Source organism: Ailuropoda melanoleuca, chromosome 2 (genome assembly GCF_002007445.2).
Source record: "Ailuropoda melanoleuca isolate Jingjing chromosome 2, ASM200744v2, whole genome shotgun sequence".
Lineage (NCBI taxonomy): Eukaryota > Metazoa > Chordata > Mammalia > Carnivora > Ursidae > Ailuropoda > Ailuropoda melanoleuca.
In genome coordinates this window covers 150,067,293-150,083,655 of record NC_048219.1, presented here as the reverse complement: position 1 = coordinate 150,083,655, position 16,363 = coordinate 150,067,293, and the positions used below count along the sequence as shown (strand labels likewise).

The 16,363-nt window shown below is 36.9% G+C and overlaps 1 protein-coding gene across 2 annotated transcripts in view; it reads left to right on the top strand.

The window, feature by feature from the left end:
• FRZB (frizzled related protein) overlaps nucleotides 1–16,363 on the top strand; it is a 34,073-nt gene that overhangs the window by 10,882 nt on the left and 6,828 nt on the right. For both annotated transcript variants that reach the window (XM_034654820.1, XM_034654819.1), the window contains one exon: nucleotides 13,845–13,910. In XM_034654820.1, the coding sequence (XP_034510711.1) occupies nucleotides 13,845–13,910 (66 nt within the window). The remainder of the gene's footprint in view (nucleotides 1–13,844; nucleotides 13,911–16,363) is intronic.

Here is a 16,363-nt window from a genome sequence, read left to right as displayed (position 1 = left end):
GAGAGAGAGAGAGAGAGAGAGAGTTGGATGGAGATAGAGAGACCACAAGCAGGGAGGAGGAGAAGGAGAAGCAGGCTCCCCGCTGAGTAAGGAGCCCAATGTGGGGCTTGATCCCAGAACCCCGGGACCATGACCTGACCCAAAGGCAGACACTTAACCAACTGAGCCACCCAGGCATCCCGGGTGGAATGTTTTTTAAGTGTCAATTAGGTTAGTTAATACTGTTGGCTAGTACTTTTATATTCTTGCCCATTTTCTGTGTACTAGATCTACTGATCACTTTGAGATTAATATTTCAGTCTCCAAATATTGTAGACTTTTCTGTTTCTCTTATCAGGACTTTCAGTTTTGTTTCATGTATTCTGGAACTCTGTTATTTGGTGCATTCACAGTTAGTATTTTAATGTCTAATTGGGGAATTGACCCTTCATCATGTAATGTCCCTCTTTATCTCTGGTAATTTTCTCTGCTCTAAAGTCTATTTTCTTTGATATTAATATAGCTTCCTCAATTTTCTTTTTTGATCAGTATTTGCAAGGTCATCTGTATCCTTTTATTTTTAACATACCTATATTATTTTTTAAACAAATTTCTTGTGTACCTTGTGTAATCGGGTCATTTTTTTGTTGGTATTGGTTTTTTTGTCCATTTTACCAATCTTTGTTTTGATTGGTGTATTGAGACTATTTACATCTAATGTGACTATCGATATGTTTGTATTTAGATCTACCATTATATTATTTGTTTTCTGTTTGTTCCTTCTCTTTTTCATTCCTGTTTTCTATTTCCTAGTTTATTTTGGATTATGTGAATGTCTCTCTCTCTCCCTCACACACACACACATGTATATAACACACAGATAAATATATATATATTCACAAGGTATATATATATCATGAGACTATATATACTTGTATTTTTTCTTTCAGACATTAAAAATGTTTCTTTTAAAGATTAATTTATTTTTGGGGGGGGAGGGGCAAAGGGAGAGTGAGAGACAGACTCTCAAGCAGACTCTGTGCCAAGCATGGAGCCTGATGGGGGGCTTGATCTCCTGACCCTGAGATCATGATCTGACCTGAAACCAAGAGTCGGATGCTTAACTGATTGAGCCACCCAGGCACCCTGACATTAAAAATATTTTAAACAACTCAATAGAAGAATAGCCTACTGTGTTTGCACAGATGTTTTTAATTTCTATTGTTTTTCCTGATTTCTAGTATTCCTTCTGCCTAAAGAGCATCCTTCAACACTTTTCATATTTTTTAAATTTTTTTAAATGTTTTTTTATTATATTATGTTAGTCACCATACAGTACATCCCTGGTTTTTGATGTAAAGTTTGATTCAACACTTCTTTTAGAGCAGTTCTGGTGGCAATAAATTCTCTTAGTTTTCCTTTATCTGAAGATGTCTACCTTTCACCTTTATTCCTGAAGGACATTTTCATTGGATATAGAATTATTGGTTGGCAGTTCATTCAGTGCTTAAAAAAGTTATTCCACTTCTGTCCTCATTGTTTCTCATGGAAAATTGGTAGTCATTCAAATATTGTTCCCCTATATATAATGCATCAGTTTTCTCTGGTTGCTTTCAAGAATTTTTCTCGGTCTTTAGTTTTTAGCAGTTGGATTATGCTATGTCTGGACATTTGATTTCTTTGCGTTTATCCTGTTTAGGGTTAACTGAGTTTCTTGAGTCTATAAGTTTTTGCATTTATCAAATTTGGGAGGCTTTCAGCAACCATTACTTCAAATATTTATTTTTACAGCACATTTTCTTCTACTTCTAAGTCCATGATGATGTGAATGTTAGAGCTTTTGTTGTTGTCCCACAGATTGCAGAGGCTCTGTTAATTCCCCTCCCAATCTTTTCTGTTTCTTCAGATTAGATAATTTCTTTTTGTCTGTCTTCAAGTTCATTGACTCTTTCCTTGATCGTGTCTGTTCTACTATTGAGCCCATCCAGTGAATTTTTTATTTCAGTTATTGCAATTTTCANATGTCTGTTCTGCTATTGAGCCCATCCAGTGAATTTTTTATTTCAGTTATTGCAATTTTCAACATTCAAAATTTCCACTTGGTTTTTCATTGTATCTTGCATTTCTTTCTTGAGACTTTCTATCTTTCCATTCATTTCAGGAGTGTTCGCTATTACTTTTTGGGGAATTTTTATAAAGGTTGCCTTGAAAGTATTGTTGCATAACTTCAACATTTGTGTCATCTGATTTTTTCCCGTACATATTGAGATTTTTCTGGTTCTTCATATGCAGAGTAATTTATTGCATCCTGGTCATTTTGATTATTATGTTCTAAGAATCTGGGTCTTATTTAAAGTTCTATGAAGAATGTTGATATTTTTATTTTAGCAGGAGTCAATCTTGCTGGGTTAAAGCAGCAAATTCTGACTTGTCTCCTGTGGGTTGTGCTTTCAGTATCCGTTCCATTGTCCATTTTTGCAACGACTTTCACACCCATCCCATGTGTATTCTACGCAGTGGCCAGTATGAGATCAGGGTCATGATCTATCCCATAGTTTAGTTTTTAAAGTCTATGGTGTACTGTTTAGTGTCAGACTCATATATACCCAGGGGTGAATCTACCAGTTCATATACAATTTTATGGAATTTTTTCTAAGTTCCTCCCTCTCTGTGGTCTTCTCAGTACTTTTCAGTTCATTGGGGCTCCTGTTTTTGGTCTTTTGGCCAAAAGCTGGAGCTTTATTTATCCCACTCTCTGATGTACTTCCTATGACTGACTCTGCATCTGAGGCCAGATGGTGGGAAGACAAAGCGATGGAAATTTGCCCCGGTCTCATGACACTACATGTCCAATCACAAAGGAGATTCTTCAACATCTGCGGTTTAGGCTCCTGAGGGCCTCCCTTGGTGCAGCTATTGTCAGCATGGCCCCAGGATTGTTTGAGGGATGGGGTACAAGAGAATGGAGTCTTAGAAGACCGCTTTCCTACTTCTTGAGTCAGGACTAGAGAGCTTCTCCTGAAGTACTCTGTCTGCATCATGCCCGCTTACAGGCCATGGGCTGTGTTGAAACTAGGCTGGAGGGTACCAGAGGAGAAAATCTGATGAAACTACTGCCAGTTTGATAGTATTGGTCTTTCCCCCAGTCTTCCTGCTACTATTTACTTTTTGGAGTCCTTAAGTAGTTGCTTCATGCATTCTGTAACTGTGTTCAGTGGGAGAGACAGGGTGGAGGCTAGTTAGTCCATCTTAGCATAAAATAAGCTTTCAAATGAAGTATGATATATGTGCAAAGAAAAGCACAAATCATAAGTGTGGAGCTCAGTGACTTGTCACAAAGTAAACACTCTTGTGTAACCACCACACAGATCAAGATATATACCATTACAAGCACTTCAGAAACCTCCTTGTGGCTCTTCCAAATCGCTCCTTCCACCCTTCTTTCCAAAGGTAATTGCTAGGAGAAATTCCAATACCATATATTAATTTTGCCTGATTTTGATCTATCTATATATACATATATATATAGGGTGTGGCTTCCTTTGCTCTTTATTATGCTGTGTATAGTAGTACTTGTGAATTTTCATTGCTGTATCATAGTTTATCATATGAGTATACCACACATTATTCTAATATTCTTGGATATTTGGGTGGTTTCTAGTTTTTATTTCTATGATTAATGCTGTATTTGCTCTTACAAGAATATTATAACTACAATTAGTTCCTGTATGCCTTTTATATTTTACTTTCCTCTAGGAATTTATACTGATTGGGGTCCATGTGTCCTGTCTTATAAGGTGTCTTTTTTTTTTTTTTAAGTTTATTTATTTATTTGATAGAGAGCAAGAGTGAGCTGTCATTCCCCTCCACAGCCTTGAGATTACTGGCTACATTTCTACATTTCTACATTTGCTTTCATTTCCGATTTAGCCTCCACAGTCCACACATCCTTTCCTTTTGAGACTGGACAAGCTTCCCTGAGCACATCCTTTCCTTCTTTATAGCTCCTCGAGTTCTCAACACCCGCCATTCAAAGTAGAAACAACAAATAATGGTTGTACTTTACCCCCTTCCCCCCAAAAACCCCAGCTTTAGTTGTCTTTCAATGTGTTGAATCCCTGTCATAATAAAAATATTTAATGAAAGAAAAGCAAGACGAATTAGGTCGTGTAGAACAGTTTTTCTCTGCTGTGGAGGCCACTGATGGCAAGAGGGCTTAAGGGAAGATCTGAGAAGGAGAAACAAGAGTTCCCAGTGGAAAGTAGCCAATCTGGTTTTATCTGGAGTAACCATCAACTTTGAATTTCAACTTTCCTTGTGACCTTGTTAAATACTATTAACTCCATACTTCTCTCCAAATTCAAGGAAAAATGGAAACTTAGAGGGAAAATAACCATTTTTTTCTACTGAGAATCCTGTATCTTTAAACTATTAATGCCCAAACGAACTGAACTATTAATACCAAAAGAATCACTTGACTTGTTTATTTACCTGTTCATCCTCTATAAGAATCATTCCACTGAAACGACCTGAGATCATGACTTAGCCAAAATCAAGAGTCGGATGCTTAATTGACTGAGCCACCCAGGTGCCTCTGCCTTGTAAGGTGTGAAAGTGGAATATTTATTTGATTGAGTTGTAAATAAATTTGAGATATCAATTTTCATTAGATGGCAGCTGTTTTCATTGTTGATTTCCATTGAACCTTTCAGAGTGACAAGGGTTTGGCCAGAGGCAATGTCTGCCAAAGGTGCCCAACAAATATTTATCTTGTGAAAAACATAAGTGAATGAAAATGACTTATTTAGAATTATTTCATTACCTACTTGACGCAATTGAGAATGTTCTTGCAGTATCATAAAATTAGCTGAAAATTATCGGTGTCTAGCCATGGTTCTATTTTAATGATCACTCCTACTTTATATTTGATCAAAACAAACCATAAGGCTCATTTGTATAGTATAATTGGTAAGTCAACATTTTTGGCCAAGTGCAGGCATATGCTATCAAATTATCCAGAAGTTATGGTTAGAATAATATAGTACTTCAATTTGTCAACGAAAGAAGATGGCATCAACAATACTATAAATAATATACAAAAACAGTTCAGTGTGTAAAACTACCTATGATGAATGTCATTTCCTGGGTTTTGTGTTTACTATTCGTCTTTTACAAATGTTTTCCCATTCCCTGGTATAATGGGAACGATGAAAACCAACCAACAAACAGGCAAAACCAAGCTCATTCTGCTTGTGGAAAAATGCACTGACATATTCACATGTTCTGTAAAGAAAATATAAATTATTTGCACTTAAAATTGTGTGCTTTGGAAAAATGGAGCAGCCGAGGTTGATAAAACAGGGAATGAGGAAGGTATAAAAACACTGTAACCCACATAACCCCACTTTCAAAAGTGTCAAGCTGTTTCTGCTTGGAATTTGGAAAAGAAATTCTTTCACTCCAGTTAATGTATCCTTTGCCAGGAAGCTTAATGATTCCCCTCCCCCCTCCCCTCCCCGCCTCTCTTGCCTCCTCTCGCCTCTCCTCTTTTCTTCTTTCCTTTCCTTACCTTCTTCCTTTTTGAGATAATGACTTTGTTGGAACAGCTTCCAATTTGTGAGTTTTACTATTGTAAACCCGCTGTCCTAACAAGGAGTACATCACCTCTAGTTTCCATCACGTGGAATTTGGGGAAAAACAATTTTAGTTTTATTCCACTGAGTCATTTGGTCTGTCAAATCAACACAGAAAATGAAGGCAGGTATTCAAATGATGCAATGAAAAGATCTATTTTTTATTATAAGAATTCTCTCAGTTTTCTACTTTGGGATGAATTATGAATTTTTGAATTTTTATTTTTGAAAAACAAATGAATTTTATGAATTTTTATTTTTGAAAAACACAAATTTTTCCAGGGAGGAGATATAGCTGGTAAGCTCTGACACTAATTAATTATAGAAGCACAACCAAATTACTTTTCTGGTTTGTTTCCAAATATAAAATCAGACTGTATTGACCACTCAGTTTCCATCGGATACGTTTTCGAATCAGGGAACGTTAGCAGCATCCCCAGTGTAAGCTGGGTGCTGTACACAGTGTTCACTAACGTCTCCCTGCCCTAGGTCAGAGGTGCCCGACTCTTCCGGGTGGCTGAGTGGCAGCTGCTGAGTAACTGGATCCCTGATTGCCTGCACCTGCCAGGTCTGGCCCAGCTACCCCCTCTTCTGGGGTGGGGGGGCTACGACTGGATTGGGTACTAAAAATTCACTTTCTCTCTCCTTCTCCAAACTTCTTCCCTTCCCTTTGACTTCCTCCTAATCGGGGGAAGGAATTTAGTTTTCCTCTTTGGTGCAAATGTATATTGACTATAGCAGCTGAATTAACTTGGGGGAACTTCTGCCCTTTATTGGAAAAAAAAAATTAGGGTAGATAAAAAGTAGTATATTTATAATTTTATAGTAGCTTACAAGTATATGCGTTCCTTTATTATTATTATTATTATTATTACTACTTTGCAGTATTTGACACTTTTGATTCATTTTTAATCCTAAGCATTCTCCTCCTCGAGCTGTTACCCAAATTGTGCTCGTGCTTCTCCTGTCCCCCAGCCGTGGGCATTCCCTGAGGCTCTGTGCTTGGCCTCTGCTCCCCTCTCCTTACAATGGTTTCTTCCTGTGGGAGTGCACCCAGCTCCATAGGCTCCGTTATCAGTGACTCCAGGTCTTATCACTGTCACGGGTAGAGCACCACATTTCTCCTTCAGTAAACATTTCTACCTGAGTCACCTAGTTGTACTTCAAATACAACCTAGTTAATATTTAAAGCTATCTTTGCATTAATAACACATTTCTTCTTTGCAACTTTCTTTTTTAGTATGTGGCACCATTGTTTTCTCAGGTCCCCAGTATCGAAACTTCATAGTCAGCTTATTGGTCCACCCACTCCACTGCTTATTAGAAATGTAATGGCTACCTCCTCGTGCCAGGCATACTGTATGCCTGGACATGGGGTCAGGGAGTGAGCAGTGACTGCACCTCCCTTTTCTGCCCTCTTTTCTGTGTGCTTGAGAGGGCTAGATAGATATCTGAGCTGCTTCTTCTTCTTCTTCTTTTTAAGATTTTATTTATTTATTAGAGAGAGAGAGAGCACAAGTGGGGGAGGGAGGCAGGGAAGGGTGTGAGGGAGAATCAGTCTCCCCACTGAGCAGGGAACCCAGACACAGGGCTCCATCCCAGGACCCTGAGATCACAGGACCCTGAGATCATGACCTGAGTCGAAGGGAGACACTTAACTGACTGAGCCACCCAGGCGTCCTGATACATGACGTTCTCAAAGACTGTGAAGCCCACTTTGTTTTTGTTAATTGAGCTCTTTAGAGTATATTGCTGAACATAGCACTTCAGATCTCACAGGAGAAAATGGGCAAATCTCATTGACTGTCTATATTTTGTATATCCTGAATGATCCTTGGATCCAGAAATGTGAAGGGCAGTTTATTTAAAAATTTCCGAAGAACTAAATCCTAAGGAATAAACTAAATTTCCCTTTCTCATTAATACAGTGTTAGTCCTCTCAGTCTTAAACGTTCCCCTTTACAAAGTACAAATTACTACAAATAGAGACCTCTATTACAATATTTGAGGTTTGTTTTTTAAGCTAAACTGAGCAAATGTTATTTTTGCTTTTTAAAGCCTTATTATATTACCTATGTTCACCAATCAACTGAATTGCATTTTCCACATACTGCTCTTATCTGAAATAAAATCTTAATAGATTCTTTGTCTTATGCTTATGATTGGAAAATATTATTTTAAACATGTAATGAACAGCTGCTAAGTCATGGCACACTTCAGTTTATGGAAAAATGAAAGGAACGTCTCATGAATTTTTATGTTATTGGTACTTTGTCGATGTATAATTCACTTACAGTAAAATACATAATTAAGTGTATGCCACACTGAATTTTGGCAAATGTATACACCTGTGTAGCTATCACCCAGATCAAAATAAAGAACATTTCCATCACCCCTGAGAATTCCCTTGGGCCCAATCACACACCCCACTGTGAGACAAGCACAAGGGTTATTTTTATCAAAATAATAATAATAATAATGATGTCTGTTTTTCAGGTTCATGTAAAAATCATATAGTACAATATTCTTTTGTGACTGCTACTTTTGTTTTTGTGTAATGTTTTTGAGATTTATCCATTTCTGTGTTTCATTTCTTTCTTTTTGTGGAATAGTGTACCCTTGTGGGAGCATAATACCGATGTGATTTCTTCTATTTTTTTAAAATATAGTTCCTCCCCAAACTAAATGTAATACATAGAGAAGTTTCTATCTCTAGGAAAAAATTTAGTACATTTTTATCTTTTTTTTTTTTTAAAGATTTTATTTATTTATTCGACAGAGATAGAGACAGCTAGCAAGAGAGGGAACACAAGCAGAGGGAGTGGGAGAGGAAGAAGCAGGCTCCTAGCGGAGGAGCCTGATGTGGGGCTCGATCCCATAACGCCGGGATCACGCCCTGAGCCGAAGGCAGACGCTTAACCGCTGTGCCACCCAGGCACCCCTACATTTTTATCTTTAAACTTAAACTTTTAAGTATAAACTTTAAACTTTAATTTTAAAATCAACTTGCAGATGATTTTTGGTTAGAAGATTGTCTCTTCTGTTTCATCAATTGCTCTTGAATTTGCATAAGAATATAGATGTTCAAATTGTAAAAATTTATTTTTTATGTATGTTTTAAAACTTGTGGTTTGCTCCTATGTTTCTTAAAATGGAGGGAAGGGGGCAAGTGGGCTTCTAGGGTCAAATGCCAAGATATAAAACATATTGTACATTTGGTACAAATTAAAATTACTTAAACTCTGACCTGATTAGAATGAGTCAATCTTGAAATTACAGTGGAAATGGTAAAACAAATAGAATATTTTCTTTAATCCCCACAACTTTTTGATAATAGATTTTGCACACAGATCTAAGGTGTCTTCTCCTAGAAAAAGCAGAAAAATACTAATTCATAGATAGTAGTATTTCAAAGTCATGGTACCCGAAAATCTATAGGGGTTTTGGAATCTGGTAAAGGAAGTCAGTTACAGTCGTAGGGCTCTAGATGAGCCCAGGCAGTAGTCAATTTCAAGCAAAGGTCAAGGTTAGAAATTGTATCACCCTTAAGCATGAACTTGAACAGATCTCATTAAGTAGTGAAGGTCCACCAAGAATCAAATTTCATCATTTTATCAGGTACTTACAATTCTTCAGATTTTATGAAACCATAGGACTCTTTAAAAATACTATTATCATTACGTGTTTTCGATAAATGGGGCCGTTTTTATGAATGAAAATTTGAATAAAGAAGGATGTGATTACTTTCCTCTCTGAATTATGTTTATAAGAAGCCTCATTGTTGAGAAGTACATGGGGGGCATCTCCTCTGAGTTGCAAACCGGATTCTGTGGAGCTCAAGCATGTTAATTTTGAAACTGTTTGTATGAGGGTGATATACTCATGTTTGTACAAGGATAATAAACAGTCTTCAGTTTCATTAGCAGAGAAGTAGGAAATCATTGATTCTAGGAGAGTGCCTGAGAGAACAAAGCAAAAATGTGAGGGAGAGCTGCCAAAGGTGGTTTGCTAATGGAGGCCCGTGGATGCTTATGGGATGTAGCATGCCACGCTATTTTGTTATGTTTGATCCTAGATGTTGAGGCAAATGTATCGTTAATACAAAACCTTCCCCGTGTTTGAAGAATTCTTTGTCACTTATTTCGTTGCAGCCAGGTCCTTTAACTTGTTCATGTATTTTTTTTTCTTTAGATAAAAATGCCAAAGCAGTTCCTTTACAGCCTTTTCTTCTCAACAGTAGAATGCACACAAATCAATATCTAATGGTTTTTGTGCAAAGTTCAGTAAATAATAGATTTTATTTTGCCACTGTAGAAACCAAAATTTAAAAACCTTGTGCAATTGGGAAGCTGGGAGAGGAAGACTAGTGGCACAATTATTAGCAAATTAAAGTAGAAATGATGATAATATTACTAGCTCCATAAAGTCTGAGAAATCAACTCTTTATAGTAGAAGAAGGAAAAAAAGAGGCTGTTACAATCTGATTTAGGGTGGCAGGTACAAAAACCATAATGAATAATGCATGTACGATATCCCTCCATGCTTCTTTGCGAATTCCCAGTTTTTGGGCTTTTGGGGATATGTATGTAGATGTGAGTAAATGTACTTTAGAAGAAGAAGATCAATCTAAGATATAGTTTTCATGAATACACTCTGATATGAATATATTTGGCTTGAGTTAGCATCGATAAGTGAAAAGAAGTGATTGAGCCTTGTAGATATAAATTTCCACTTCTCCTTTTATTCTGTTATTTTAGTGNATCAATCTAAGATATAGTTTTCATGAATACACTCTGATATGAATATATTTGGCTTGAGTTAACATCAATAAGTGAAAAGAAGTGATTGAGCCTTGTAGATATAAATTTCCACTTCTCCTTTTATTCTGTTATTTTAGTGAGGTACTAATTACTTCAACTAGGCAGATGTTTGTAGCAAGAGCTGGGGACTGAAACATGGCAAGGGTCACATTTATGGCAGGGCTCTGCCACCCCTGAGGCTAGCAGAGATAAGTGCGATGCAGGTGAATCAAATCTAGTCCCAGGAATGTAATTGCTTTGCTCCTAGCTGTTAGGGAATGATCTAGCTATGTATATGTAGTTGTGTATATATAGTTATGTAAATTCCTACTTGAAATCTTCCTAAATCACTTAATGATATAATTTTCGAAAAATCGGTGCTTGGGAAGGTTATGGAATCTATTTGTTTATGCTTCAAGCAACATTGTATGGTAACATCCTATTAGACTCAATCCAGTGATGGTATAGTTTTGCCAAGAATTATTGTTAGAGTATGAGCAAATTTCTAAAGAATTACAGATATGTAGATAATTTATCTACATGCATTATGTTTGAGAAATATCTATTTTTAAATGATAGAAAAGCACAAATCCCTCTGTGTATATGGGTGAGAAGAATTTGTAAATCAAAGACTACAGCAGCTATTTCTTCAGAAATGGTCTCATCTCAAGAATATCTGTCCTTAAAAAGGAACCCTTGTGAACTGGTCGCGGGAATGTAAATTGGTGTAGCCACTGTGGAAAATAGTATGCAGTCTCCTCAAAAAATTAAAAATAGAGGGGCACGTGGCTGGCTTAGTCAATATAGTATGCAACTCCTGATCTCAGGGTTGCAAGTTCAAGCCCCACATTGGGCGTAGAGCTTACTTTAAAAAAAAAATTAAAAATAGAAACACCGTATGACCCAGTAATTCTATTACTGGGTATTTACCTAGAGAAAACAAATACACTAATTCAAAAAGATATATGCACCCTTTGTTTATTGCAGCATTATTCATAACAGCCAAATAAGAGGCAACCTAAGTGTCCCTTGATAGATGAATAAATAAAGATGTGGTGCATGTGCATGCACGCATGCGTGCACACACACACACACACACACACTGGAATATTACTCGGTCAAAAAAAGAATGAGATCTTGCTCTTTGTGACCAGATGGATGGACCTAGAGGGTATTATGCCAAGTACAGTAAGTCACACCGAGAAAAACAAATACCATATGATTTCACTTATATGTGGAATCTAAAAAACAAAACAAATGAACAAACAAAAACAGAAATGGGTCCATAAATATAGATAGCAAACTGGTTATTGCCAGAGAGGATGGGAGGGGCAAGATGGGCAAAATGGATGAAGGGGAGAGAGAGGCACTGGCTTCCAGTTATGGGACAAATAAGTCACAGGGATAAGAGGCACAGCATAGGGAATATGGTCAATGGTATTCTAATAGTGATGTGTGGTGACAGATGGTAGCCACACCTTTGGTGAGCGTGGCATACTGTATAGACTTGTCCAATTACTGTGTTGTATACCTGCAACTGGTGTAACATTCTGTGTCAACTATATTTCAGCAAAACAGGAATATCTCCTTAAAAAATCTGTAACATTTCAGTAAAAAATAAAGCAACTAACAATAGAACTAGATAACTTTCCTTTTTTTTGACAAATAGGAATATAAATGTTTTGTGGGTAAGAATGTTATTGGAGTGATCGTCTTCAGAATAGCAACCAACACTGAAATTACCCACAATTTATTGATTTGAGATCTTTATTCCACAGAAATTGTGTGTTAAAAATTATCTGCAGAACAAGGGAAGTGCTGGTAGTATGAGAAAATCCTCACCTCTCTTATGGATGAGAATAATGTTGTTGTCACTACTGCTTTATAGAATAGCACCTATCCTCATTAATGGTGATTTCTAGAACTTAAAAGCTGCTAGGAAGGGTGCCTGATACTCTTCTTGGGACTGCTACTTTATGGCATGTTATTCATAAGTTCAACTGAAAGTAACATTTATTTTGATTAGAAAACATCAGCTGGGGGCGCCTGGGTGGCTCAGTTGTTAAGCGTCTGCCTTTGGCTCAGGGCGTGATCCCGGAGTTCTGGGATCGAGCCCCACATCAGGCTCCTCCGCTGGGAGCCTGCTTCTTCCTCTGCCACTCCCCCTGCTTGTGTTCCCTCTCTCACTGGTTGTGTCTCTCTGTCAAATAAATAAATAAAATCTTAAAAAAAAAAAGAAAACATCAGCTGGTCATCAAAAGCTTCTGCCTTTTATTGGTCTATGCTAACGTAAAACANTTGTGTCTCTCTGTCAAATAAATAAATAAAATCTTAAAAAAAAAAAAAAGAAAACATCAGCTGGTCATCAAAAGCTTCTGCCTTTTATTGGTCTATGCTAACGTAAAACATTTCTAAAACAAAATACTTCTATTGACTTACTTTCTGTGATTGATGTACTCTTTTTTTTTTCTTTTTTCTGTGTCAAAGCATAAACTGATGCCATTTATCTTCAACGAAGCTTTCTCAGGGACACAGCTTAGAGAAATCTTTGCACATACTAAAATGCTTCCTGAGAGAATTGTGTATTATTTTCTATTTTTAGATTGACTTTAATGACTAACAACTTATCATGGTTACGATGCATATGTGACATATATTTGTTAGCTAAGTAATCTATAAACTATATAGTAATCCACTTTCCAAGATGTGAAATGATTTATCCTCTATATGAAACATTTTGAGACAATTTAAACTTTCATTACATATACCTGTCTTATATATAAAATGTTTTCTTGTCACTACTCACCAGATTTGAAAAACATGGAACTTCTCATTTCAAATAGTAATTTCTTCTAATAAGCATAAAATACCATTGAGTTAAATAGCAGTTATTTGGCCTCTAGATGGGACTCATGGCTCCTCTTAAGAACTTCACTAAGTTCCCTGGGTTGTAATCATACCTGCTTATCCCAGTGAGTTGCTTTTAGATCAGGAGCTAGTATTTGGAAATGTGTCATGTAATCTGTAAGGCACATATGAAGCCGGCAGTACCCCACAGAGGTAAACCAGTTACCTGAGCATAAGCAGCCAATTGCCTCTCAGTAGCCCTTGATTCTACTTCCATAGGCACGAAAGATGCTTCTTTCAGGATTTGGGGTTCATGCTCTCTTCATGCGTGGTGGTGAGCAGGGTTTCTTCAGGATTCAGGTGGTTTGTGGAAGAGTAAGAGTTTGTGAGCATATTGACATTAAATAAGAGGCTAGGTAAGTAGAATGAACATGAAAGTGATCCCAGGAGAAAGAGATCAGACACACAGAATTGCGAAGAGCCTCCTCACCACCAAATTTGGGTCGAATCTTACCAACAAATGTGAACGAATAAAAGAAAGCTCATGTTGAATTTTTGCCTATAACTAAAATGTTGTATTTTTCAGAACGCTGCAAATGTAAGCCTATTCGAGCTACACAGAAGATCTATTTCCGAAACAATTACAACTATGGTAAGGATAACTTCATGACTGACCTATAAACTGCTGTGCTAAGAAAGGGGTGTGTGTGTGTGTGTGTGTGTGTGAATTCGTAGAGCAGTTTAAAAATAAGGCTTAAAACCAAACAAGGACAACTGTTAAGCACAAGTCCCCTGTGCCTCCCAAACAATTAAAATGTCCCATGGGCAAAATTCTTTTGTTCTTTTTTCTTAACACATGCTTGATTTTGCAGCATCTCAGGCGGCATTGCTGCCGTGTTGAAACCATGTAATTAAGTAAGTACCCAGAACTGCGTTTCAAACGAGATGAGAGGGACTCTTCCTTTTCTGAGAGGCTAAGGAGGGTTTGAGCCCGAATGTCTGGAGCTGTGTGGGTTTTCAGTTGTGCTTCAAAGTCTGCTTTGCTGGGGTCAACAGAGGAGCACTTTGATGCCTCAGGGACTGACAGGTAATAGAGGGCAGCTTGGTCTCTCCGCAGTCTATCTCGTGGAACATGTTGACAGAGTTGGAAGGTAGCACTCACAGAAGTTGTTAGTATTCAATTAAGGAAATGTTTTTTTTTGTCTAGCTTGACCAAGAAAAGTGACATTCTGTTAAAATACTCATTGAAGAACCACCACTCCAAATGTACCCGACAGACTTAATTGAAGGAGGAAAATCCTCCTGTCTTTGTACCAAGTACTGGGCTGAGTGGTTCCTATACACTTGCTTTTATAGTTTTCTCAACTGCCCCATGAGATGTATTATTATGCTAATTTTATCAGTGATTATTGAACCCAGATTGTCCTTTCTTAAATTATTTAGAATGTACTTTTGGGTACTGGCATGCTTGAGAGTCACAGATATCAAGTACTATTATATTTGGAAGGCTCAGTTAAAGTTTTCCAGATGATAAAATAAAGGACAAATCAACATTTGCTGTAATCCATAGGCATTTTATTGTGATTTTTTTCCCCTAGCATCTATGAGATTAATGAAGGTCGTGTAACTATCTCTGAAGAAGCTTGTTGATGCTGAGTCAATGAATAAAAACATGATAGTTAAATAGAGTTTAAAGGAAACTATTTTATTAAAATGAGAATTTTATCATTGAATTTATGTGCCTTATTTTAGAGGACAGAGGACATATAGCACAGATTTATTTCTATTTCTAAACTGTTGGGAATCAGGAAGAGAGAAATTGGTAAGACTCTGTAAGAGTAATCTTTGATATCTATGAAAATGCTGTGTATTACAAGGTATAAAGTAGAAAATTCTCAGTGTAATAAATCTCTTTGAAATAAATGCACTAGTTTCCCAAGTCTTTCTTCAATGGAATCAATTTTTATTTTTTGCTTACTACTCATCTTAAGAGGAATCTGATTTCTCTTAGCCAGTGGTGGATGCACTTTCCAAGGTTGAAAGGTCATGTTTTTCTGAAAAGTTAAATGCCTGGCTGCTCATCTGAGAACCCATTCCTCTAAAAACTGATGTGAAAACTCACAGGGAAATAGAGGTCTTGATTTTTAGGAGATTAGGTTTTTTGAGACTGAAAAATGTTACATGAACTTTTAAGTATAGTTATACTAAAAACAAAAGCATAGTAAAAATGTTATTTCAAGGAAATTCAGTTGACTTTGTATTTATTTTACTTATTATCAATTTTTACTTTATCTCACTTTCTTAGTGCTGTGACAGTTGGTGCTGCTATTTTGGTTAAAAGTTAAAATGCTAGTGGTTATAAGCCTAAGTGAATATCATAAGGTAAAATGGAATATGGGTCACAATTAACGGGAAAGAGATAATTTCTTCCTCATAGCCAAACAATAACCAGTTTGCCCATAGTTGAAGGCTTTCCATGTGTCTGCAGCCTACTTAGAGCTTCTTTGGGGGAAGGCAGGCACCGGACTGATTAAATAGAAGGAAGAACTCCGAAAGGAAAACGCAATTTTAATTCCAAAATATGTTGATTTTTATCTGTAGTCTCTGCCTGTGTCTAATGAGAAAACAAAGTGGGGGTGGGAGTAAATGACAATTCAGACAACCTCGGCTTCATTCAGATTAATTCAGTAAAAGCTCTTGAGCATTAACAAAATTACTTGAATAATAAAGTAAGTCTTGTAGAGAGATATTTATTTTGGAGTGGGTACATGTGCTAAAAATTTCTAATGAAAATAGTAGACACACTGGGTAAATAAATCATTAGGTTGAGAATGGTTGCACAGTTTGCTAATCTCTAAGAGTTGATGGAGGCTCTGAAGCACATTTACATAAACCAGGACACAGAAAAATGTCTGCTAGCCGGGCTTGTCGATTTATCATCCGAATCTCCCAAATGACATTTCAAAAAGGGCAATCTTATTTTTTGTTAAAATACAGACTTGAGAGAACACGAAGAAGGGATTCTTTTGCTCGCAAGTTGCACCAAGCAGGGACAGCTGGTAGTTTTGTTTCATTAACGGTAGTCCTCATACTTTCTCTGGAAAT